The sequence below is a fragment of the Carassius carassius genome, chromosome 12 (assembly GCF_963082965.1).
Source record: "Carassius carassius chromosome 12, fCarCar2.1, whole genome shotgun sequence".
NCBI classification, from domain to species: Eukaryota; Metazoa; Chordata; class Actinopteri; order Cypriniformes; family Cyprinidae; genus Carassius; species Carassius carassius.
In genome coordinates, this window is record NC_081766.1 from 17,400,937 (window position 1) to 17,418,930 (window position 17,994).

The 17,994-nt window shown below is 36.8% G+C and overlaps 2 protein-coding genes across 2 annotated transcripts; one reads left to right on the top strand and one right to left on the bottom strand.

The window, feature by feature from the left end:
* Positions 1–1,324: 1,324 nt before the first annotated feature.
* LOC132154968 (calponin-2-like) lies at positions 1,325–5,479 on the top strand. Its single transcript, XM_059563720.1, has 7 exons — positions 1,325–1,483; positions 2,268–2,389; positions 2,474–2,540; positions 2,730–2,867; positions 2,958–3,074; positions 3,209–3,355; positions 4,051–5,479. The coding sequence occupies exons 1-7, from the start codon at positions 1,424–1,426 to the stop codon at positions 4,318–4,320; spliced, it is 921 nt and encodes a 306-aa protein (XP_059419703.1). The 5' UTR covers positions 1,325–1,423; the 3' UTR covers positions 4,321–5,479.
* Positions 5,480–11,834: 6,355 nt separating this feature from the next.
* LOC132154959 (angiopoietin-related protein 4-like) lies at positions 11,835–17,399 on the bottom strand. The gene is made up of 7 exons (XM_059563708.1): positions 16,794–17,399; positions 16,007–16,117; positions 15,810–15,900; positions 13,895–14,008; positions 13,636–13,731; positions 13,060–13,338; positions 11,835–12,969 (listed from the first exon to the last, which is right to left on the bottom strand). The coding sequence occupies exons 1-7, from the start codon at positions 17,298–17,300 to the stop codon at positions 12,785–12,787; spliced, it is 1,383 nt and encodes a 460-aa protein (XP_059419691.1). The 5' UTR covers positions 17,301–17,399; the 3' UTR covers positions 11,835–12,784.
* Between the last annotated feature and the right edge of the window lie 595 nt (positions 17,400–17,994).

Consider the following 17,994-nt stretch of genomic DNA (forward strand, 5'->3'; position numbering starts at 1 on the left):
CCTTTAACTGAAGCTAACCAAAAGTGGTTGCAGTAAAAACACACACTCGACCTCAGTCTTAAAGCGATAGTTCAGTAAAAATGAAAATTCTTTCGTTTACTCTCCTTCATGTCATTCTAAACCTGTATGGTTTACTTTCTTCAGCTGAACCCAACAGAAGACTTTGAAGAATGTTTTAGCTTATTTTCAGTTCGCTTTATTCAGCTTAAGTCAGTGTGGTTCAAAGCAACACTAGACTCAATTTAGCAGCTTTAGGGGCCATTTACATAGAACACGTTTTTTTCTTCTTCTGTGAATAATGGACATGTCTGACTGTTATGCTTGCATATTTTGCACCATCTTGCTCTTGACGGGACATTGTAAAAATGCATTGTTTAAATGGCCCTTACACACCAAATTTTATACCAAAGACTATAACCACAACTATAATTATCATTCTAATTCTTTGAGAATGAGGAATTTTGCACCACATCTTTAAAAATAATGACAATATCATAGCAAATCACTTAAAAAAATTAACCGGACTTTAAAAAGCTTGAGAAATTAAAATGACATCAACGGAAGCTTGCTTAGAACAAACAAACATTATTAAACATTATTGATTCTCGAAGTGGGCACCAATATAATACTTATAGTTATCTTTCTTGGTCTTTAGTCACCATTTAAAATAATAGTTCACCCAAATATGAAACCGTACTCACCCTTAGGCCATTTAAGTAGTAGATGAGCTTGTTTCTTCATCAGAACAGATGAACATTTTTCTGATGAAGGAAGATGAAAATAAGAAATGTAGCACTACATTACTCACAATGTTCATCAATGACTCCAGTGCATGAAAATTAACATATTGCGAAGTGATAAGCTACATGTTTGTAATAGACAAAATCACCATTTGCTTTTGACTTAAATGTGTCCTTCAACCATACTATTACTTTCTGCAGTAAAAGTTGAGAGAAATATGCACAGATCAAGCACATTTAACAAGCAAAAACATTTCAAAACAAATAATTGACACTTCCCTATTTAGCATGATATCCTATTTCGCATTGCTTCCTCAGCATTTCAGAGAAATATTTTATGAATGTAAGTGACATCATTCAGTAGCCTGTCTTATTCCCAGAGGTGCTTCATTCCTCAGCTACCGCGAGTCTGGAATACCAGGATGGACACACTGATACTCCCATTGTAAAGGAATTTGGTACTTTAGTGCCATATATGGAGTTTTTGATATCAATCAGGGCCAAGAAGGAAAGAAAGAGGCGGAGTCTGCGCTCTCATTGGTGAAGAGGTAAACCGAGGGGAAGTTCTAGATCTACATACTCTAAAATTGTAAGTCAGACAAAACTATCAAACTTTTTCCGCAGTCTTTCTTTCACTTCCAGACAACCTGTTTTAAACTTTGGCCGCTCTTGTCGCTGACACAATGTCTTCTCAGTTCAACAGAGGTCCAGCATACGGGTTTTCAGCGGAAGTGAAAAGCAAGGTAAGTTACGTGAAATAATCAGCAAACTAGTTTAAAACATTCGTGAAAACGTAGACATGCTTTGTTTGCCATATTCTCCCTCTTTCACGTAAAGCGCGACGAGTACCGGGAAAAGCGCTATATAAAAGTAACGAATTCTATCGTAGCTCATATTTAATAGAAAGCACGTCGTCTCAGTCTGATGAATCTAAAGTGTATCAAATGTTTCCTAAACTTCCTTTAGTGGTAACTTGTAACACACGTGTTACGATATAAGGCTAAATCTCAATCGTGCTTCATGTAATGCACATAGCGTTATACTTGCTGGCAACTTGCTGTCAAGTTAAAGTAAGGAAAACGCTAAATAAATCGCATAAACCGTAAGAAAGTTAACAAGAAACTCTTGGGGCGTTGCCTCCAGTGCTCAAATATGTCATTGTAATCTGGCCTGAAAACCACAAAGCTTGTGCTCACAATCAAGTTGCTGCTGGTTCACATTGTTCTTCCTGTTAAGGTGTTGATGTAATTTTAGCATACTAGTATCGGTTAGCAGTCCTGGTGTCAACTCGATAGACAGATTGAAGGTGTTAGAAAGGCCTTTTGATTTCCTTATTTTGATGTTTGACTATATATTTAGACATTAAATATAATTCTCTCACGCACATGTTTTCTCTGTTATACTTGGGACCTTAAAGCAATTATCATGTAGATTAGTGTTATTGTTGAAATAATGAGCATAGAGGTGTCTTATAGTCTGATTTTTGTATCATTTTATTTATCAATGTCATATTCATATTCCCACTAGATTGCACAGAAGTATGACCCTCAGAAAGAGGAAGAATTACGAATTTGGATTGAGGGCATTACCGGGCGCTCAATTGGAGATGACTTTCAGAAAGGGTTAAAAAATGGTGTCATACTCTGCGAGTAAGTTCCTATCTTGTCTTTTATTCAATAATAATTTCACAAAGTACCCTTGCGTAACCTCGAGGTCTTGATGTTTCCTTAAAGGCTCATAAACAAACTTCAGCCAGGGTCTATTAAAAAGATCAGCCAGTCATCGCAAAACTGGCATCAGGTGAGCTGAGCTTTTCCACTTCTCTGAAATGTTTATTCCTGAATGTAAAGCTAGAGACATTTAACTTACTATATTTCATTTTTCTTAACCGCTGTCTATTGTGTTCATTTAAACTGCTGATAAGATTGTCTTTTATAGTGGAAGGTTATGTTTTGTCTAATTGCATTCAGCTATCATATTGTGTTGCAGCTGGAGAACCTGACCAACTTCATTAAAGCGATCACCACCTACGGACTCAAACCACACGATATTTTTGAAGCCAATGATCTGTTTGAGAATGGAAATATGACACAGGTTCAGACCACCCTCCTGGCTCTTGCTGGCATGGTAAGCCCTGCTGATTGATAGAATTTTGCCGGAGAACAGCCTAACTTTGATATTTCAGTCTGTGATCATAGATTCTCACTGTGTTTACAGGCTAAAACCAAGGGCATCCACTCAAGTGTAGACATTGGAGTGAAATATGCAGAAAGACAGGAGAGGGCATTTGATGAAGAGAAAATGAAAGCCGGGCAATGTGTCATTGGATTACAGGTATGGTTACATTTATGACCACGTTTCTGTCGTTATTTTAAACCATCTGAATTTGAGTCAAAATTTGTAATACAGAACTCATTCTGGAAAGTACCATGAGAATATTTGTAGCTCACTTGCATGTCTTTTTATAGATGGGAACAAATAAATGTGCAAGTCAAGCTGGAATGAATGCCTATGGCACCAGAAGGCACCTGTACGATGCCAAGGCACACATTCTACCACCAATGGACCATTCAACCATCAGTCTTCAGATGGGAACCAACAAGGGTGCTAGCCAGGTAAGTACCACCCTCCCTGTGTCCCATGATGTTGCCTTAGTTATGAGGTGTTCTTAACTAAAATTAAAACCATCAAAACTATTTTCATTAAGGGAAATTAGGCTGAAATAAAATAAAATATAAATATTAGATGAAAATTTTCAACTTAAAAAAAAAAAAAAGAAACAAAAGTTGGAAATGTTGTCTCAGCCACTTACTGACATAAAATATGTTTGAAGTAAAAATAAATGAAATAAAAAATAAATTAAAGCTAAAAGGAAATGTTAAAAAAACTTATTTTTACTTTTAAAAGCATTTTCTTTATTTGGCATTAGACTGAAATAAAATATAAATGGATATAAATTTCAACTTTAATGACAATGAATGAAACTGTTGCCTTGGTGATAAACTGAAATATAATCTATTCTAGTTACACTAAAATTACTTTAACTGAAACAATATAAATTAAAGTTGAATGGAATATTAAAATGAATAATAATGACAAAAACACGACAAAATTATGATATTGCTAATTTTCGGCATTATATCATTTTAATAAAAATGTTTTTATTAACTGAAATAAAGCTGAAATATAAATATTTCATGAAAAGGTTACATTTTAATGTTTTGGAAACATTAATTCAAAAATCTAAATTCTATCAATAAATACAGTAATGGTATATGAATAATATTAAGTAACTCTCATCTGTTTATAGGCTGGTATGACTGCTCCAGGGACCCGCCGTGCCATCTACGACCAGAAATTAGGCACAGATAAGTGTGACAACTCCACAATGTCTCTTCAAATGGGCTACACTCAAGGTGCCAACCAAAGCGGGCAGAATTTCGGGCTTGGCCGTCAGATCTATGATGCCAAATATTGCCCCCAAGGTGCACCCAGTGCAGGTGGAGAGGCTGACACTGGCTACACGGATTACCAAGACGAGGGATACCAGGGTTATCAGGATGATGGTCAAGATTACTGAGTCAACCAATCGCAGGTTAGGAGTCTGAATGAGAAGCTAAAGGAAAGCTGATACTTCCTTGCCAATAGAAGACCCAAAACATTCCATTATACCACAGTAATGTGCCATCTGTCGGATGAAAGTGACCAACATGAAAATATCACTTAGTTTTAACTATCAAGTTATTTTCATAAACATTGTTATTTTGAAGCGAGAGCCCTGTAAAACATATCAGTTAATTATGTGTATTGATACTTGTATTTTTTTATATGGTTCATGTGACAGTCTTTTAATTGCACAACCACTATAATAATATTTAGTATTTGCTTAATTGTTTAATGTAGGTTTTATTTTATTTTTAATTCATTGAAAATGCTGATTTCTACTTTGATGTTAAACACAAGTTTGACGGGGGTTATTGTAAAGTTTTTCACGTAATCCCAAATAATGATTTGTATTTTCTTGTTCTAATCAATCCGTTGTGAAGAAATTCAATATTAAGTATGTAGGAGATTGCGATTACGTTACGTGAGCCTGATTCATTATTTGAATATAGAACATGCTCAGGGGTTTAAAATCACTTTTTCTTGTCAGTCGAGCATGTGAAGGTGAATTTTTGCTGTTACAGTTGAAAGATGCAAAGTTACAATCGTGAGGGTTTAGATAAGGTTAACCTTCACTGCAGTTCTGTGGTCCATTTGCGTTAATTTAAGAGCTTTTCCCCAGTAATATTTTGTTGTTGTATTTTTAGGCTGGTAAGTGAAAGCACATGCATAAAAAGGAAGGTTCATCTGTCATTTGAGCAGGATGTTTTTTTTAGTCATTTCTGCTTTTGACATTCTAAATATTATACTTCCTTGCTTGATGTGAGAAAATGAATGTTTTTTTTTTTTTAAATGTTTTATATATATTTTTGTTTTATAATACACTTTACTTTCTCATGCAATCTGTAATGTGTTTTAAAGAGTTAATCTTTGTATTAGTTTCATATTCTCATCAAATATTTTACCATTTGCAGAGCCAGAACAACTGGAGCTTGTCTTGTTTTCTTTGGATTATAGTATTGTGAAAGGAAATTGAAGTATAACATTGTGAGCCTTGAACATTCCAAATTAGGAACTAAATTCACTACTTTTTTACACAGTATTTGTTCTCATTCCAAATGACCTTTTGTACTAAACATTGGAATTCTTAGGTCTGCTCCGATAAATCACATAAATGAGTATATCTGTGTATGCTTTCCAATTGTTTTTTTTTTGTTTTTTTTTTCCCATTTTGTTTTTTGGAATTAGATTTGAAGTTATGACCAGGTTCATAATAAAAAATGATGAACAACAGTTACTTTTGTCATGATTCATTTAATTTACAGACTGTTGCACTTTGAAAACTTCAGTATAAACAAAGCAGGTATGTTATTTTCGTTCCCATGTAAGTGGAAGATAACATTTGCAAACTTTGGAACAACTAGCTTATTTCTCAGTGGAAGTCCTCGATCCATAATCAATTATCCAGTCAGTTAAACTGTTATGTACTAACTAGTACATACTCCGATACTAGAGAAGGGCCCACCTCCCAGATAGCACACGTACATTTGCAAGATGTCTGTTAAAGTTAGCTTCAAACATTTGATAAGATGTCAGTTTCATATACACTCTAATTTATAGCATATTAAAGACATTTTCTAAACTTCTATTTGATATCTGATAGGAAATGTCCTATAGATGTACTACAGATGAGCAAACACTGATCTGTACAGGTGCATCTCTCAATAAATTTGAATGTCATGGAAAAGTTCCTTTATTTCAGTAATTCAGTTCAAATTGTGAAACTCGTGTATTAAATAAATCCAATGCACACAGAGTGAAGTAGTTTTAAGTCTTTGGTTCTTCTAATTCTGATGATTTTGGATCACATTTAACAAAGAACCAAAGACTTAAACTACTTCAGTCTGTTTGCATTGAATTTATTTAATACAAGAGTTTCACAATTTGAGTTGAATTACTGAAATGAACTTTTCCACGACATTCTAAAGGTGTGCAAAAACAGTATGCCGGAATTTGAAACCAGCGGTCTAGTAGAACGGTTAAAAAATTCGAATTATGATTTTATAAAATAAATTAAATATATTTTACTCCAAATAACTCTCAGTATAAAAATTCTGACGTTGTTTCTGTCCCTCACACCAGGTGGAGCTGCTTAACAACATCTCTCCAGCTGAGAAGCACCCGGCTGCAGCCTGCAGATCGAGGCATACCTACTCTGATTGGTTCAATCTTCTTTCATAGACTTACATGATAGGAAATGTGTGCGTAGTTGGTGTAGGACGGAGAATGCTGTTTAACCCTCTGGGCTTCTTCGTAAATGGGTCACACTTAGCTTCCTCCCGCCCGAAAACGGGCGAAGCCTTAAAATTGTACTTTACTTTTTCCCAGGATAACCAATCAAATATATTTTTGTTCTATAATGTTTTCTGATTATTATTTAGAATTTTTAGAATTTTTTATGATACTTTGAATTAATTATATAATTTTTATGAGCTATTTTTTCCATTAGAATTAATATATCATTTTTTATTTTATATTTATTAAAAAAAAAATTTCAATAAATGCAGCATTTCACATCAAAATAGAGTGCCAGCCTAAAAAAAAAATGTTCCAGGAGAAGAACTTCATCTAGTGGCTTTAAAAAATAGCCACTTTTGTGTAATGTCCTGTACCAGCCTGTAGGCTGCCTATAGCTTCCTATATATCCTATATAGAAAGGCTTTTTGATTCCTTTTGTTGTTTTAGACATGATTTCTCTATCTTATTCGTTTTTTTTATTTAGATATACATTTAGATATTCTAAAAGATGATTACTTTATTTTCTTAACAAAAATGTTTAGATAAGTATCAGGTTTTGCATTATGATTACAATCAAACTATAGCATTTGGTTAGAAAGGGAACACAATGTGTGTGTGTGTGAGTGAATGTGTGTGTGTGTGTGTGTGTGTGTGTGTGTGTGTGTTGCATTTGAGCGAGAGTCTCTTTTTGTATTTTTTATTTATTTATTTTTGCATATTCTCAAAATTTGCTGTTGCAGTCTTACCAGTCTCTCTCTTTCTCTCTCTCTCTCTCTCTCTCTCTCTCTCTCTCTCTCTCTCTCTCTCTGTGTGTGTGCGTGTGTGTGTGTGTGCATTTGAGCAAGTTTTTTTTTTCATTTATTGATTTTATGTGGAATATTCTACAAATTTGCTGTTGCAGTCGCCAGTTTATCTGTGTATGTGTGTGTGTGTTTGTGTGCGTGGCGGTGTGTGTGTGTGTGGGGGGGGGGGTCTTATTTGCACTCTTGATGTTCTAGAGTGTCACCCCTTCATTGCTGTACACTTTTTTTCAGCACAGTTGCTGATCTGTAGCTTGTACCACCAAAAGTTTCTCTGAGTTTTCCTATTTTTTCGTATTTCCCATTCATTTCCTATGTCGCCCGTTTTCGGGCGGGAGGAAGCTAAGTGTGACTTTTTTTTTTACGACCCTTTAACATATCAGAATCATCTCCTTGATTTTTTTTGTGTGTTCATATAGGTAATACAACAAAAGTCACCAAGTTTCATCCCCATCCGATGAAGCAAAAAAATTAAACATTTCAAAACGTTCAAGTTTTCGCCCGTTTTCGGGCGAAGAAGCCCAGAGGGTTAAAAAGCTAAAAACGCTGTACAGTTTTATAAAGCCTTCATAATGCACAAAAGAAGAAAAAAACATTAGCCTGTAACTCGCCATGTCCCTGAAATGATTGTTTTGTTAAATTAAGCTGATCTTTAGGCTAACATACGAATATAGTAAATTGATTGGGTTGATTATCCACAGTAAGACGATCAGGTCTTCAGATAGAAGAATGAATTATGAATTAAATAATTTTAGAAAATTTGATTATTTCATATCATCAGAGTATGAGAAAGGAAAATGAAAGGAGTGTATCATTACTGTTTTAATTTATATAGCATGACGACAATTATTGTTGCATATAATTATCCGTCATGCAGTTGATAAATGACACTGCAATAGTCTAATCTGTCTGCCAATTAAATTTTATGAAACTTTTAATTTTCTTTACTACATTGCAAAACATAGTTTTTCTCCCCTTTATTTCAGGAAAATATGCTGCTCCTCGTTATTTGAAAGTGAAGAAATCGATACACTTTTATTTCTATCGGCCAGTGATGATTCTGAAAGGACATACCTGTAAACCGTTGCTATAGTAACGAACACAATTTCATGATAATTGTGCTCTTATTTTAGTGCAGTCTCACTGCCACTGTCAAATATTGAGATAAACTTTATAAAGTATCATCTATTTATATTAAATTGGTATCTTCTCCCATATCCATTTTGTGACCATTGAGCCGATTCTTTTCAATCAGCTGGAATGATTCGGGACATTATACGTTTAATTGGCTTAAATGCATTAAAACAGTGTTTTTAAAAGACCAAACTCAGTAAACAAATGAATAATAAAGCATTCTATTCACTGACAGGCAGATGAGTCCAGAATAAGAATGCAATGTGTTTAATTACGTGTTAAGCATTTTCCCTCCCATAGAAAACCATTAGACTAAAAGGAAAACGCGTAACGTGGCGTAATGCATTAAAATTCTGTGCTCATATCTGCTTGTCTGTAAATATAATGCTTTATTAATAATTTGTTTACTGAGTTTGGTCTTTTTAAAACACTGTTTTAATGCATAAAGCCACGTACTTTCACGTTAAGCGTGCTTTTAGAATGTCCCAATTTTTCATTTGTGAATCAATCTGGTAAAGAAGAGTAAACTTGCAGCAGCTAACATCTCTTGATTCAATATATCAGATTTAGTGAGTCAAGTTAACAATAAAAAACTGCATTATAGTAAAGGCTTTGTAAAACTGTACAGCGTTTTTAGCTTTTCAAACAGCATTCTCCGTCCTACACCAACTACGCACACATTTCCTATCATGTATGTCTTTGAAAGACGATCGAACCAATCAGAGTAGGTGTGGGGCGGGGCCAGTGTTGCCAGACGTACGATAATTATCGTATTTGTACGATAATTTTTACCCCTGTACGATGTACGATCAATACTGAAAAAAATCCCGTAATGTACGATAATTTCAGAATTTTATGAAAATTTAAATGATGGTAGTTGCAGTTATAGGGCTTCTTTACTCATACACGAAATTGGCTCATTACAGACACTAAATGCGTTCGTGTGCACCCGAGGGTGTGTTAAGAATGCAGGAGAGTGCCCTGCTTTAAAGCCTAGTTGCGGTCCAAGACAGCAAGAACTTCTTCAACATCTGGCAACACGCAGGATTCCGATAACAGCGGCTCAGATGTGGAGTTAACTGCACCACGCAGAAACAGCTAAATTCCTTCTTCACTGGACGTGACAAAGCAAGTGTTAAAAATAATTTTAATATGATTTAATATGCGCTGCGACGCAGACAGTCACTGAAAATAATGGGATAGTATTTTGTCTCACTGCTTCCGTCCAACAATACGCCTTATCTATTGTGGTAATTTGCAGGTCGTGTCAAAATGTTGTTGGTTTAGAATAGATAAATAACATTTTTGACTCGTGTACGATAATTTTCTTCCAAATACGATAATTTTGAACTTCTGGTACGATACTTGGACATTTCCAATCTGGCAACACTGGGCGGGGCTTCCCCAGGTGCAGCCGGGTGTACTTGCTCCAGCTTCTTCGGTTCGCTCCAGTTTTTGCTGCCTGAGGTTGCAATTATTTTGCAACTTCACTTTGTCCTCACATGTGCAGGTTTTGCTTTTAATGACTTACTTGTGCCTCTTCTCAAACAGGTCTGCTGTGAGCTTGTCAAAATGAATGTCTTCTCGTTAATGAAATCCTGCATTCCGTGTTGACACGCCGCTTACCTCCAAACTGATTTATCTTCATGACTCCTGTTGGAGCAGGTAGACTGCAGCTCAGCCTGCCATACAGACAATATTATGCAAAAATTATACTACACATGTAATCTGTACACTTTCTTACACTTATATGGAACACAAAATAAGTATTTTGAAGTGTGTATTTGTATATTACTGACATCCACTGTATCATTAAAAACCAGTGTTCAGTGTTCATCATTAAAAACTCAGTGTTCCAAAACAAGAAAGAAAGCAAGCCCTATGTCAAAATTAGTTTTAAGTGGTAAAACAAATCTACTTTTTTACTATACAAAAATATATATATATATATATGCAATGTATTAGTTACACACATCAGGGAACAACTATGGCAGGCCTGTTTTGTATGTTTTGCATAAAATGCTTCTAAATTTGTCCAGAATATTTTTGTCTTCAGATGGTTGCAACAAAATGTACAGTGACTTTTAGTGAAATGCAAAACCGATATTAAAATAAAATACAAATACAAAAGAAGCAAAGGGTGCCGAGTGGACCATCAGGATTACTGGCAATCAAAGGTGTTATAACTGAATAATATTTGTCAGTTTTCTTAGTAATGTTCTGCTCCAGTGGTTCTTAATACAGTAACAATATATTAATGGGATTAATAGGCAGGATGACTGTTGAATGAAGCTATAAGAGCCAAAATGGCTAAACGTAATGGCTGTTATATTATGAAACATGTCTTTATGTTTGTGCAATGGTCTAGTTTTCAATTGGCTGTAATGCTCTTAATAAATTCCATTTACTGTAAATAAAGGAACTACATGCAGAGAACTTGTTTCATAATATCACTTCCACTTGACATTTGGCAATTCAAATGCCTTTGTCAGGGTAAAGTCCATAATTGTTACCTTTAAGCCTGTGCCGTCAAAGGTATCTGTAATTATTTTAAAGCAGGATTTTACATGTAGAACCTGAACACATTTGTCTACACATGATCTTATCACAGCTGAAAAGATAACTTTCTTTCAAAGGTGATAAGACAGTTGTTCTTGTCTTTAAACCGTAAATGCATTTGACTGTTAAATACACTAAACTCATCTGCAAGTAAGTAACTGAAAGCACATTAGTGACGATTTGGCAGGTTAAGAATTTCTCTCAGGTGTGAAACATTGAGTGTGACACTCAGAAGCCAATGCAACTTTAGTTACTAAGTCGAGTCAGAATAAGCTGATTTCCGCTAAGTAAGGTTCACGTGTGGTTAAGACCATATGGCACCACTCCTGTGGCAACATTCAAGGACGTAGACATTTTTACTTCAACTAAGACTAAAAAAGCTTTTTCCTTAGATAAAAGTTGGTTTTACGAGTGTTTTTGACTGTTAATAATAAAAGTAACAGCTCTTCAACTGTATGTATGTATGTCTTTTGGTTATATTTGCAGCCATCTGCTCGATTATATTAGTTATGTTTCTTGTCCCTAGGGCACAGAGCAAGCTTGAGCACTGCCAGGACATTCCAGCATCACTTGCCGTCTCATGGGCATGTAGATGCACTTTACCCTCCGTTCTGATAGGAGCTGTATATACCTGCTTAGCACTTCATACTAGCTCACTTTGCATTAAGTTTGTCTTTAGTGCAAGAAGTGACACAGACAGTTTTTTTTTAAATAAAATCAGTTTTTATTGGTCTCTTCAAGGCCAAACATTTTTTATAAAAACAATTACAAAATGTTTTACTTCTTGGAAAAAAACATAAATTATAAGCGAAAGGTACAAGAAATACATAATGATTTTTTTTGTACAACATTTAAATAATATGGAAATCTGACCTTTTAAAGTTGACAAGAACACAGCGGTAATGCTAGGAAGAAAATGCATGTTTCTGTTATTTACAGAGAAGTGACAGCTATGGACATATAAAGGCAGTCAATGTGACTGAGAAAATGAATCTCCACAGGAACTTTTCATTTGATTTCAAAACAGGAGAATACACAAGTAGTCCCAGATCATTTAAGCTTTTGAAAGACAGCATGTGCGTACCAAAAAATAACTTCAACATTCAGATACTTGAAATGAATTGTCAGGCAACAAACTTTCAATGTTCTGCAGATCTACTAATGCATGTCTTTGTCGATTAATAATGCCTTAAGATAAACAGTGCCTTTACAATAAGCATTCTGAAAAGTACTGGCTCAAGCTTATATAGCTTATTTGGTCCGTATTTTAGTGGCAAGGTTAATTTCTTCCCTAAGCTTTTTAGCTTTGGAAAGTGCTTGCAATGGTGCTTAACCATCAGGTCTTTTGACGTCACCCTGCCAGATTTGTCTAAACACATAGCAGATCCTTACAGTGGCCTGCACCATATAAAACATGCTGCTGCTTGCAGAGCTCCAGGCTCATTTAGTTCTAAATAAAAGAGCCTATTTTTGTGCAGACTGAGGATTTGAGAGTCAAACACATTCATGATTCAGACTTTGTCTGTTCTAACAACAGTAGACACTCCTTATAGAGCTATAGAACTTTTCAGCACCAACATGTTATTTTGGCAGGTTACGAATTGTGGTTTCTCCACCCATATCATTGGTTCAGATCTCAGCGGAGGTCCTCTATGACTTGTTTTCAATCTCGGCGGGTGCAATCATCATGGTGGTGGTTTTCAGTGGGTAGTAGCGGCCGCGCCAGGTTTTCCAGAACACTCCTTGTTTTCTCTGATGCCTTTGCTTTGGTGCAGGAGTAACAAAATATCTGCCGTTCAGGTTTGAGCGACCACAATTACTAAACCACCAACCACCTGGAATGCCAAAAATAGAAACCAATTAGAACCACAACATCACCCACATAGAAACACCTGTTTTATGGCCCATTGCATCACTGATGTTACCTGATAGCTGTTTGGCACAGTTGAGGTCATTCTTCTGGTCGTTGTCCTTGTCGCGTGTGGAGAAGGGCATTGCCGATGTTTCTGTGGACAGAGCGCTCTCCAGGTTCCCAGTGGGGCTCCCCAATACACGCAAAGAATAGTTGCTCTCCTCGCCATTCAGACGGAAAGGGTACTTGATGGTCTGAACCTCATCCCGCCAATCAGAGAACTGCACCTTGAGGATGTAGTTGCCACTCTTGGACACAGAATGGATCTTCTCTAGGCCGAGCCAGAACTCACCTTAAAGTGACATTAAAGAGGGACATTTAAGAGACGTGTACTCTGGTCTAGGAATAGGTCAGGAGATTTAGTCGCTCTGCAATTAAATCACTTAAGTGCATTAGAGATACAGGATTTGACAATGTTTCCTCTCCAGCCAGGATTGATCTGATCCTCTATCCTTAATCTGCCACTCTACAGCACTTATTAAAGTGTAAATCACTTTGCCTTAAATCAAAGTGTACTGACAGAAGTGGCTATTTGCTCAGAGCCTGTTGAACATATGCAAAACGGAGTGAGTTCACATTGGATTCTTACCATTTAGACTCCCAAAGCCAGTCTGGTATGCCTGCCATAGTTGATCAAAGTCTACAGATCCATCTTGGCGTCTCTGGATGACTGTCCATCCTCCTTCTGTGGATACACGCACAAAACAAAAGGATTACAAGCTGTTCTGAGGATGGGGAGGCAATATGCAATCTGCTTTACCAAAACAGCCTAAGATGCTCTTTTAAGAGTGCATGTCAGATATAAATAAAAATATAAAAGTGGCAGAAAATTGATTTGCGCCACTTACCGGGTGTCATTTGGCAGAAGACTTCAAAAGGCTCAGAGTCGGTTGGCTGGATGGTGTACAGCCCGCTAGTGGTCTCACCCCTCAGGAACAACTCATGACAGTCAGAAGCCATAGCTGAAAGATACAAAAACACCACAAATGTTCACACATCTGCAAATGACCTCTCCCTAAGCCTATGCACAAACAGGGATGTTAAAGTTGGCACTAAATGGAAATTGCCCACACATTCAGAACAAGTGTTTATCTCCATTGTTAATGGTGAACTAAACCTTATCTCAAAGACAGAACCTTATCCGTGTCACCAAAGAATCCAAAAGCCAGCATGGATTTTGTTTTGAACTGCAGGGAAATAGTCCAAATCATCTGACGTGTTGTTATTAAACAAACGTCACTTTGGTCCAAAAGAACGTTCAGTGATATGCTGTACACACTGACATACATTCCTCAAGCACCATAAGTGCACTATGTTGTTCACTTTGCAAACATCTGCCTAACAAAGGCAGTTTCACATGTGAATTCTGACCTGCCTGAAACAATTGAGGGTGTAAACATGACCTTTCCCCCAGTTCCCAAGCAGAGACTCTCAGTAGAGCTACAAGCAATCCTTCCTCCCTGCCCCCCTTTAGTCCAGCCCTCCACGCCTCCTTCACATGCACAGCACCCCTCTGCTGACATCACAATGCATGGACAGCGAGTGATCAGGGAATGCCGAGGCTGCTGCTGCTGCTATTTTAGAAGCAACTGCACAGGCCCTCAAGGGACTATGTGAGATGCGAGTAAAAAAAAAAAAAAAAATTGGCACTGTCTGTTCTGTTAAAAGTTGGATGCCCTACATTAACTATATATATATTAAACCAATAATTCAGCAGATTTAAAAGACTCAAAGCATATGGTATTAAGTGAAGTGGTTTTGTTTAGTGTGGCACACTTCTCATTAACTACAATAAAAGGGGGATCTGTGTGGATGAGTAGAGGCAGGGGGGTCTGAGGGGGATAGTCTGGCTCTGACAGATCTAGGGTAAAGGTTATACTTTTTCTTAGAGAAATTACCGTTTTTTTTTTTTTTTTTGGAGTGATCTCTACGGATCAGGGAAAGTTTGTACAAAGTTCATGGTTCAAAAATATGCACTCTGTACATGGGTTTCAGTGGATTAGAGCCAGGAAATCTAATCTAAGGTAAAGGACATACTATATCTGAATAAATAAATAAACAAATAAAGCTTTCCCTTTGCTCTTGGCCAGATTTGAAACAAATCTCTGTATGCTTGTGACCCTGAGTTAACAGTCCGAGACTGATGAACTCTCACACAATTGGGAGGCTTCCAGGAAAACAGTTTCTTTTAAAGCATTCTTTGGATCCCATTGATGTCAGAACTTGCCATGAGAGGCTTGATTGTGTTCTATTGGATGACTGTTCTGGCCTGTGTTTCTGCTAGGTTCACCTTTCACCTACTTAGAGACAGACATTGAGTTTCTTGTAAATGTACCATTTTCAACCCTCACACACACACCAAAGTATTAAAATACTATATATATATATATATATATATATATATATATATATATATATATATATATATATATGTACATCTCATAGTTAAATGTTTGAAATATTGAGTCTTATCTCCATAAGAAATTTCCCAAATGTTTTAAGATGTTCCCCCTAACTGGACATGTTCCATCAGCATGATGCTGCTCATAGCATCACATAAGGAGAAAAACAAGTAGCACGAGTCTCAGCATGCTGTTGATAAGAACAAATCGTACTCCAAAGATTGTTTTTTCCTCTCTGTATACAGATGGTCCATTCGTACATTATGTGAATGGGAGAATTCTGCTTATTTTCACCAGTATATATTTTTACATACTGAATACATCTTAGCTTTTAATTGTGAAGGAATATAAAGTGACTTACCAATAGGTGAATCTCGCTGTTCAGAGCTCGCGTTCAGACGAACCTCAACCTCTTTCCGTTTGAGAGAAGACCGCTCGCCTTTCAGCTGAATCTAATGCACATGACATGAACATTATGGATAAGTTTGCAGTCATAGACTTAACATTAATACCATAATACTTAGTAGTTATAGTATATTTTATATAGTTGTATATTACCTGGTTTTGGAGAGTCCGGATGCGAACATTTTGTTTGTCCAGTTTTTCTTGCTGTTGCTTGATGCGCTCGACTAGGTCATCAATGCGTTTATTTTGCGCCTCCAGCATCCACTGAAATCAGAAATAGTTTGCGGTCAGTTTTTTTTTCCAAATTTTAAACATGGCCTAAACCTCAGCAGAGCGCAACGATAAGCATAGTTTGTTGACAATTAAGTGTACATTTTCCAGTATAACCGGTCCTGCATAATCTTTTCAGTCGACCCAGCTTTTTTGTTATGTAACAGGAGCATGAACTCGCGAAGTTCGTGCAGACAACTAAAACAATTCTGCATACTTATGAAATATGTATTAAGTACTGAAATAACAGGTTCTGTTCAGCATGTTTTTGTTGTTGTTTTTGGCTGAAACGTATCGAGTGAAAGGTCAGCAGACTACAAACTTTCCAGGGGGTGAGTAGTATATCGTTTTGCTCAGTCTGGACACTAAACAGCTGCTGTCCTGCACGTACTACACGGCTCTGAGTTCACGCCCACACGAGTCATTATTATGGGCTCGTGTGCCGTTCAATGGTCTACTGGAAATGCAAAGTTTTTAAACACATAGCCCTCCCTTCCCACATCAGTCTTGCTTAGTTCGTTTAAATATTTAGAATATGGTTTTTACAAACTATATGCAAATACACAACAAAACAATCATTAATAGTGCACGTCAGGCAGATGGATGGCTGAAATCAAGACAAAATGCTTTCACTTTCATTTAGATTTTAAAATGAGTGTTTTTCACCTACCTGAATGGTTCGGGCATCGCTGTAGTTGCCGATAGTAGTTTCCAAACCCTCTCCTTGCATCAAACCATCTACTTTTTCTTCTAGCTTATTCATCCTCTCATGGTCCTTCTTCCTGTCTTTGAGCAGCTCCTCTGTCTTCTGCCGCAGATCCATGGACACATTTAAGACCAGGGTTTCGCGTTCTTCCAGACTCTGGGCCTTTGCTTTCAGTGCCTCACTGTCTTCTTGAAGCCGTTGGGTCAGCTTGACAAGCTCAACTACAGTGACGTTGAGGACCTTCATCTTGATGGTGATGTCTTTCACCTGGCCTTTGGTCTTGTCCACATGCTCTTTGAGACCCTGACCTAGCTGCAGCAACCCATGTGCAAGCACATTAACATCATCCCATGCCGCATACTGAACTCTCTTCTCTTTTCCAGTAGCAGCTCCTCTCTTTTCCAGCGGGAAGCTCATCCCGGAGCTTGCCAGGACTGTGATGCATAGCAGATTTGCCAATGATACTTTCATCTTGCTTGTTTTGTGTCTGTGGTTTTCTGGTTATTCTAACTCGTAGTAAAGACTAGTTAGCCGTCCCAGTATTCTTAAGAGCACAGGCTCATGCTGTTGAAGAGCTAGTTCTTTTTTATATCCTTTCTGAGCTGTCTAGTGTGTTCTGATTGGTTGACCATCTGGAGGGAGTGTGTGTGTCTGCTCAGGTTTCAACCTCCTCCCCCTTAACCATATATTTGCTTCAGTTGTGGACCGTAATGTAAGTATGGAACTGGTTGCAACCAGAATGCCCTTTGATTTGATTTATTATTATTATTATTATTATTTAATGGAAATTGAGTGTAGGTCTACAACAATAATGCATTTTGAGTTTAGTCAGTTTTAGTCAGTGGTTTAATTGATTTGATTATATTTATATTAACATTTTAGTACACTAATTCACACAAACAGTCTAGCTGAGACTATTTAGGTGTGAAGGAAATACAGAATCTTACGAATCGAATGTAAGTGATTCCAGTTTGGTGCATCCCGCCTTGTATATTTTCATATAGTGGGCATTAATGAAATATACATTATATATAGACAAACACATAGAAGTTGAATTAGTGTGAATGGACACCGGGTTTTCCTGGTATGAAGTCATTATTGCAGCAGAGGCTTTGTGTAGAGAGACGAGGTGAACGTGCCGTAACTGAGCACTGTGAGCACAGAA

Excerpts from the sequence above, each read along its gene's own strand:
- LOC132154968 (XM_059563720.1), top strand. The coding sequence starts at position 1,424 with ATGTCTTCTCAGTTCAACAGAGGTCCAGCATACGGGTTTTCAGCGGAA. Across the intron at positions 1,484-2,267 it reads CAGCGGAAGTGAAAAGCAAG|ATTGCACAGAAGTATGACCC; the intron begins GTAAGTTACGTG and ends TATTCCCACTAG. Across the intron at positions 3,075-3,208 it reads AATGTGTCATTGGATTACAG|ATGGGAACAAATAAATGTGC; the intron begins GTATGGTTACAT and ends GTCTTTTTATAG.
- LOC132154959 (XM_059563708.1), bottom strand. The coding sequence starts at position 17,300 with ATGAAAGTATCATTGGCAAATCTGCTATGCATCACAGTCCTGGCAAGC. Across the intron at positions 15,901-16,006 it reads TCCGGACTCTCCAAAACCAG|ATTCAGCTGAAAGGCGAGCG; the intron begins GTAATATACAAC and ends CATGTGCATTAG. Across the intron at positions 13,339-13,635 it reads TGGCTTTGGGAGTCTAAATG|GTGAGTTCTGGCTCGGCCTA; the intron begins GTAAGAATCCAA and ends TGTCACTTTAAG.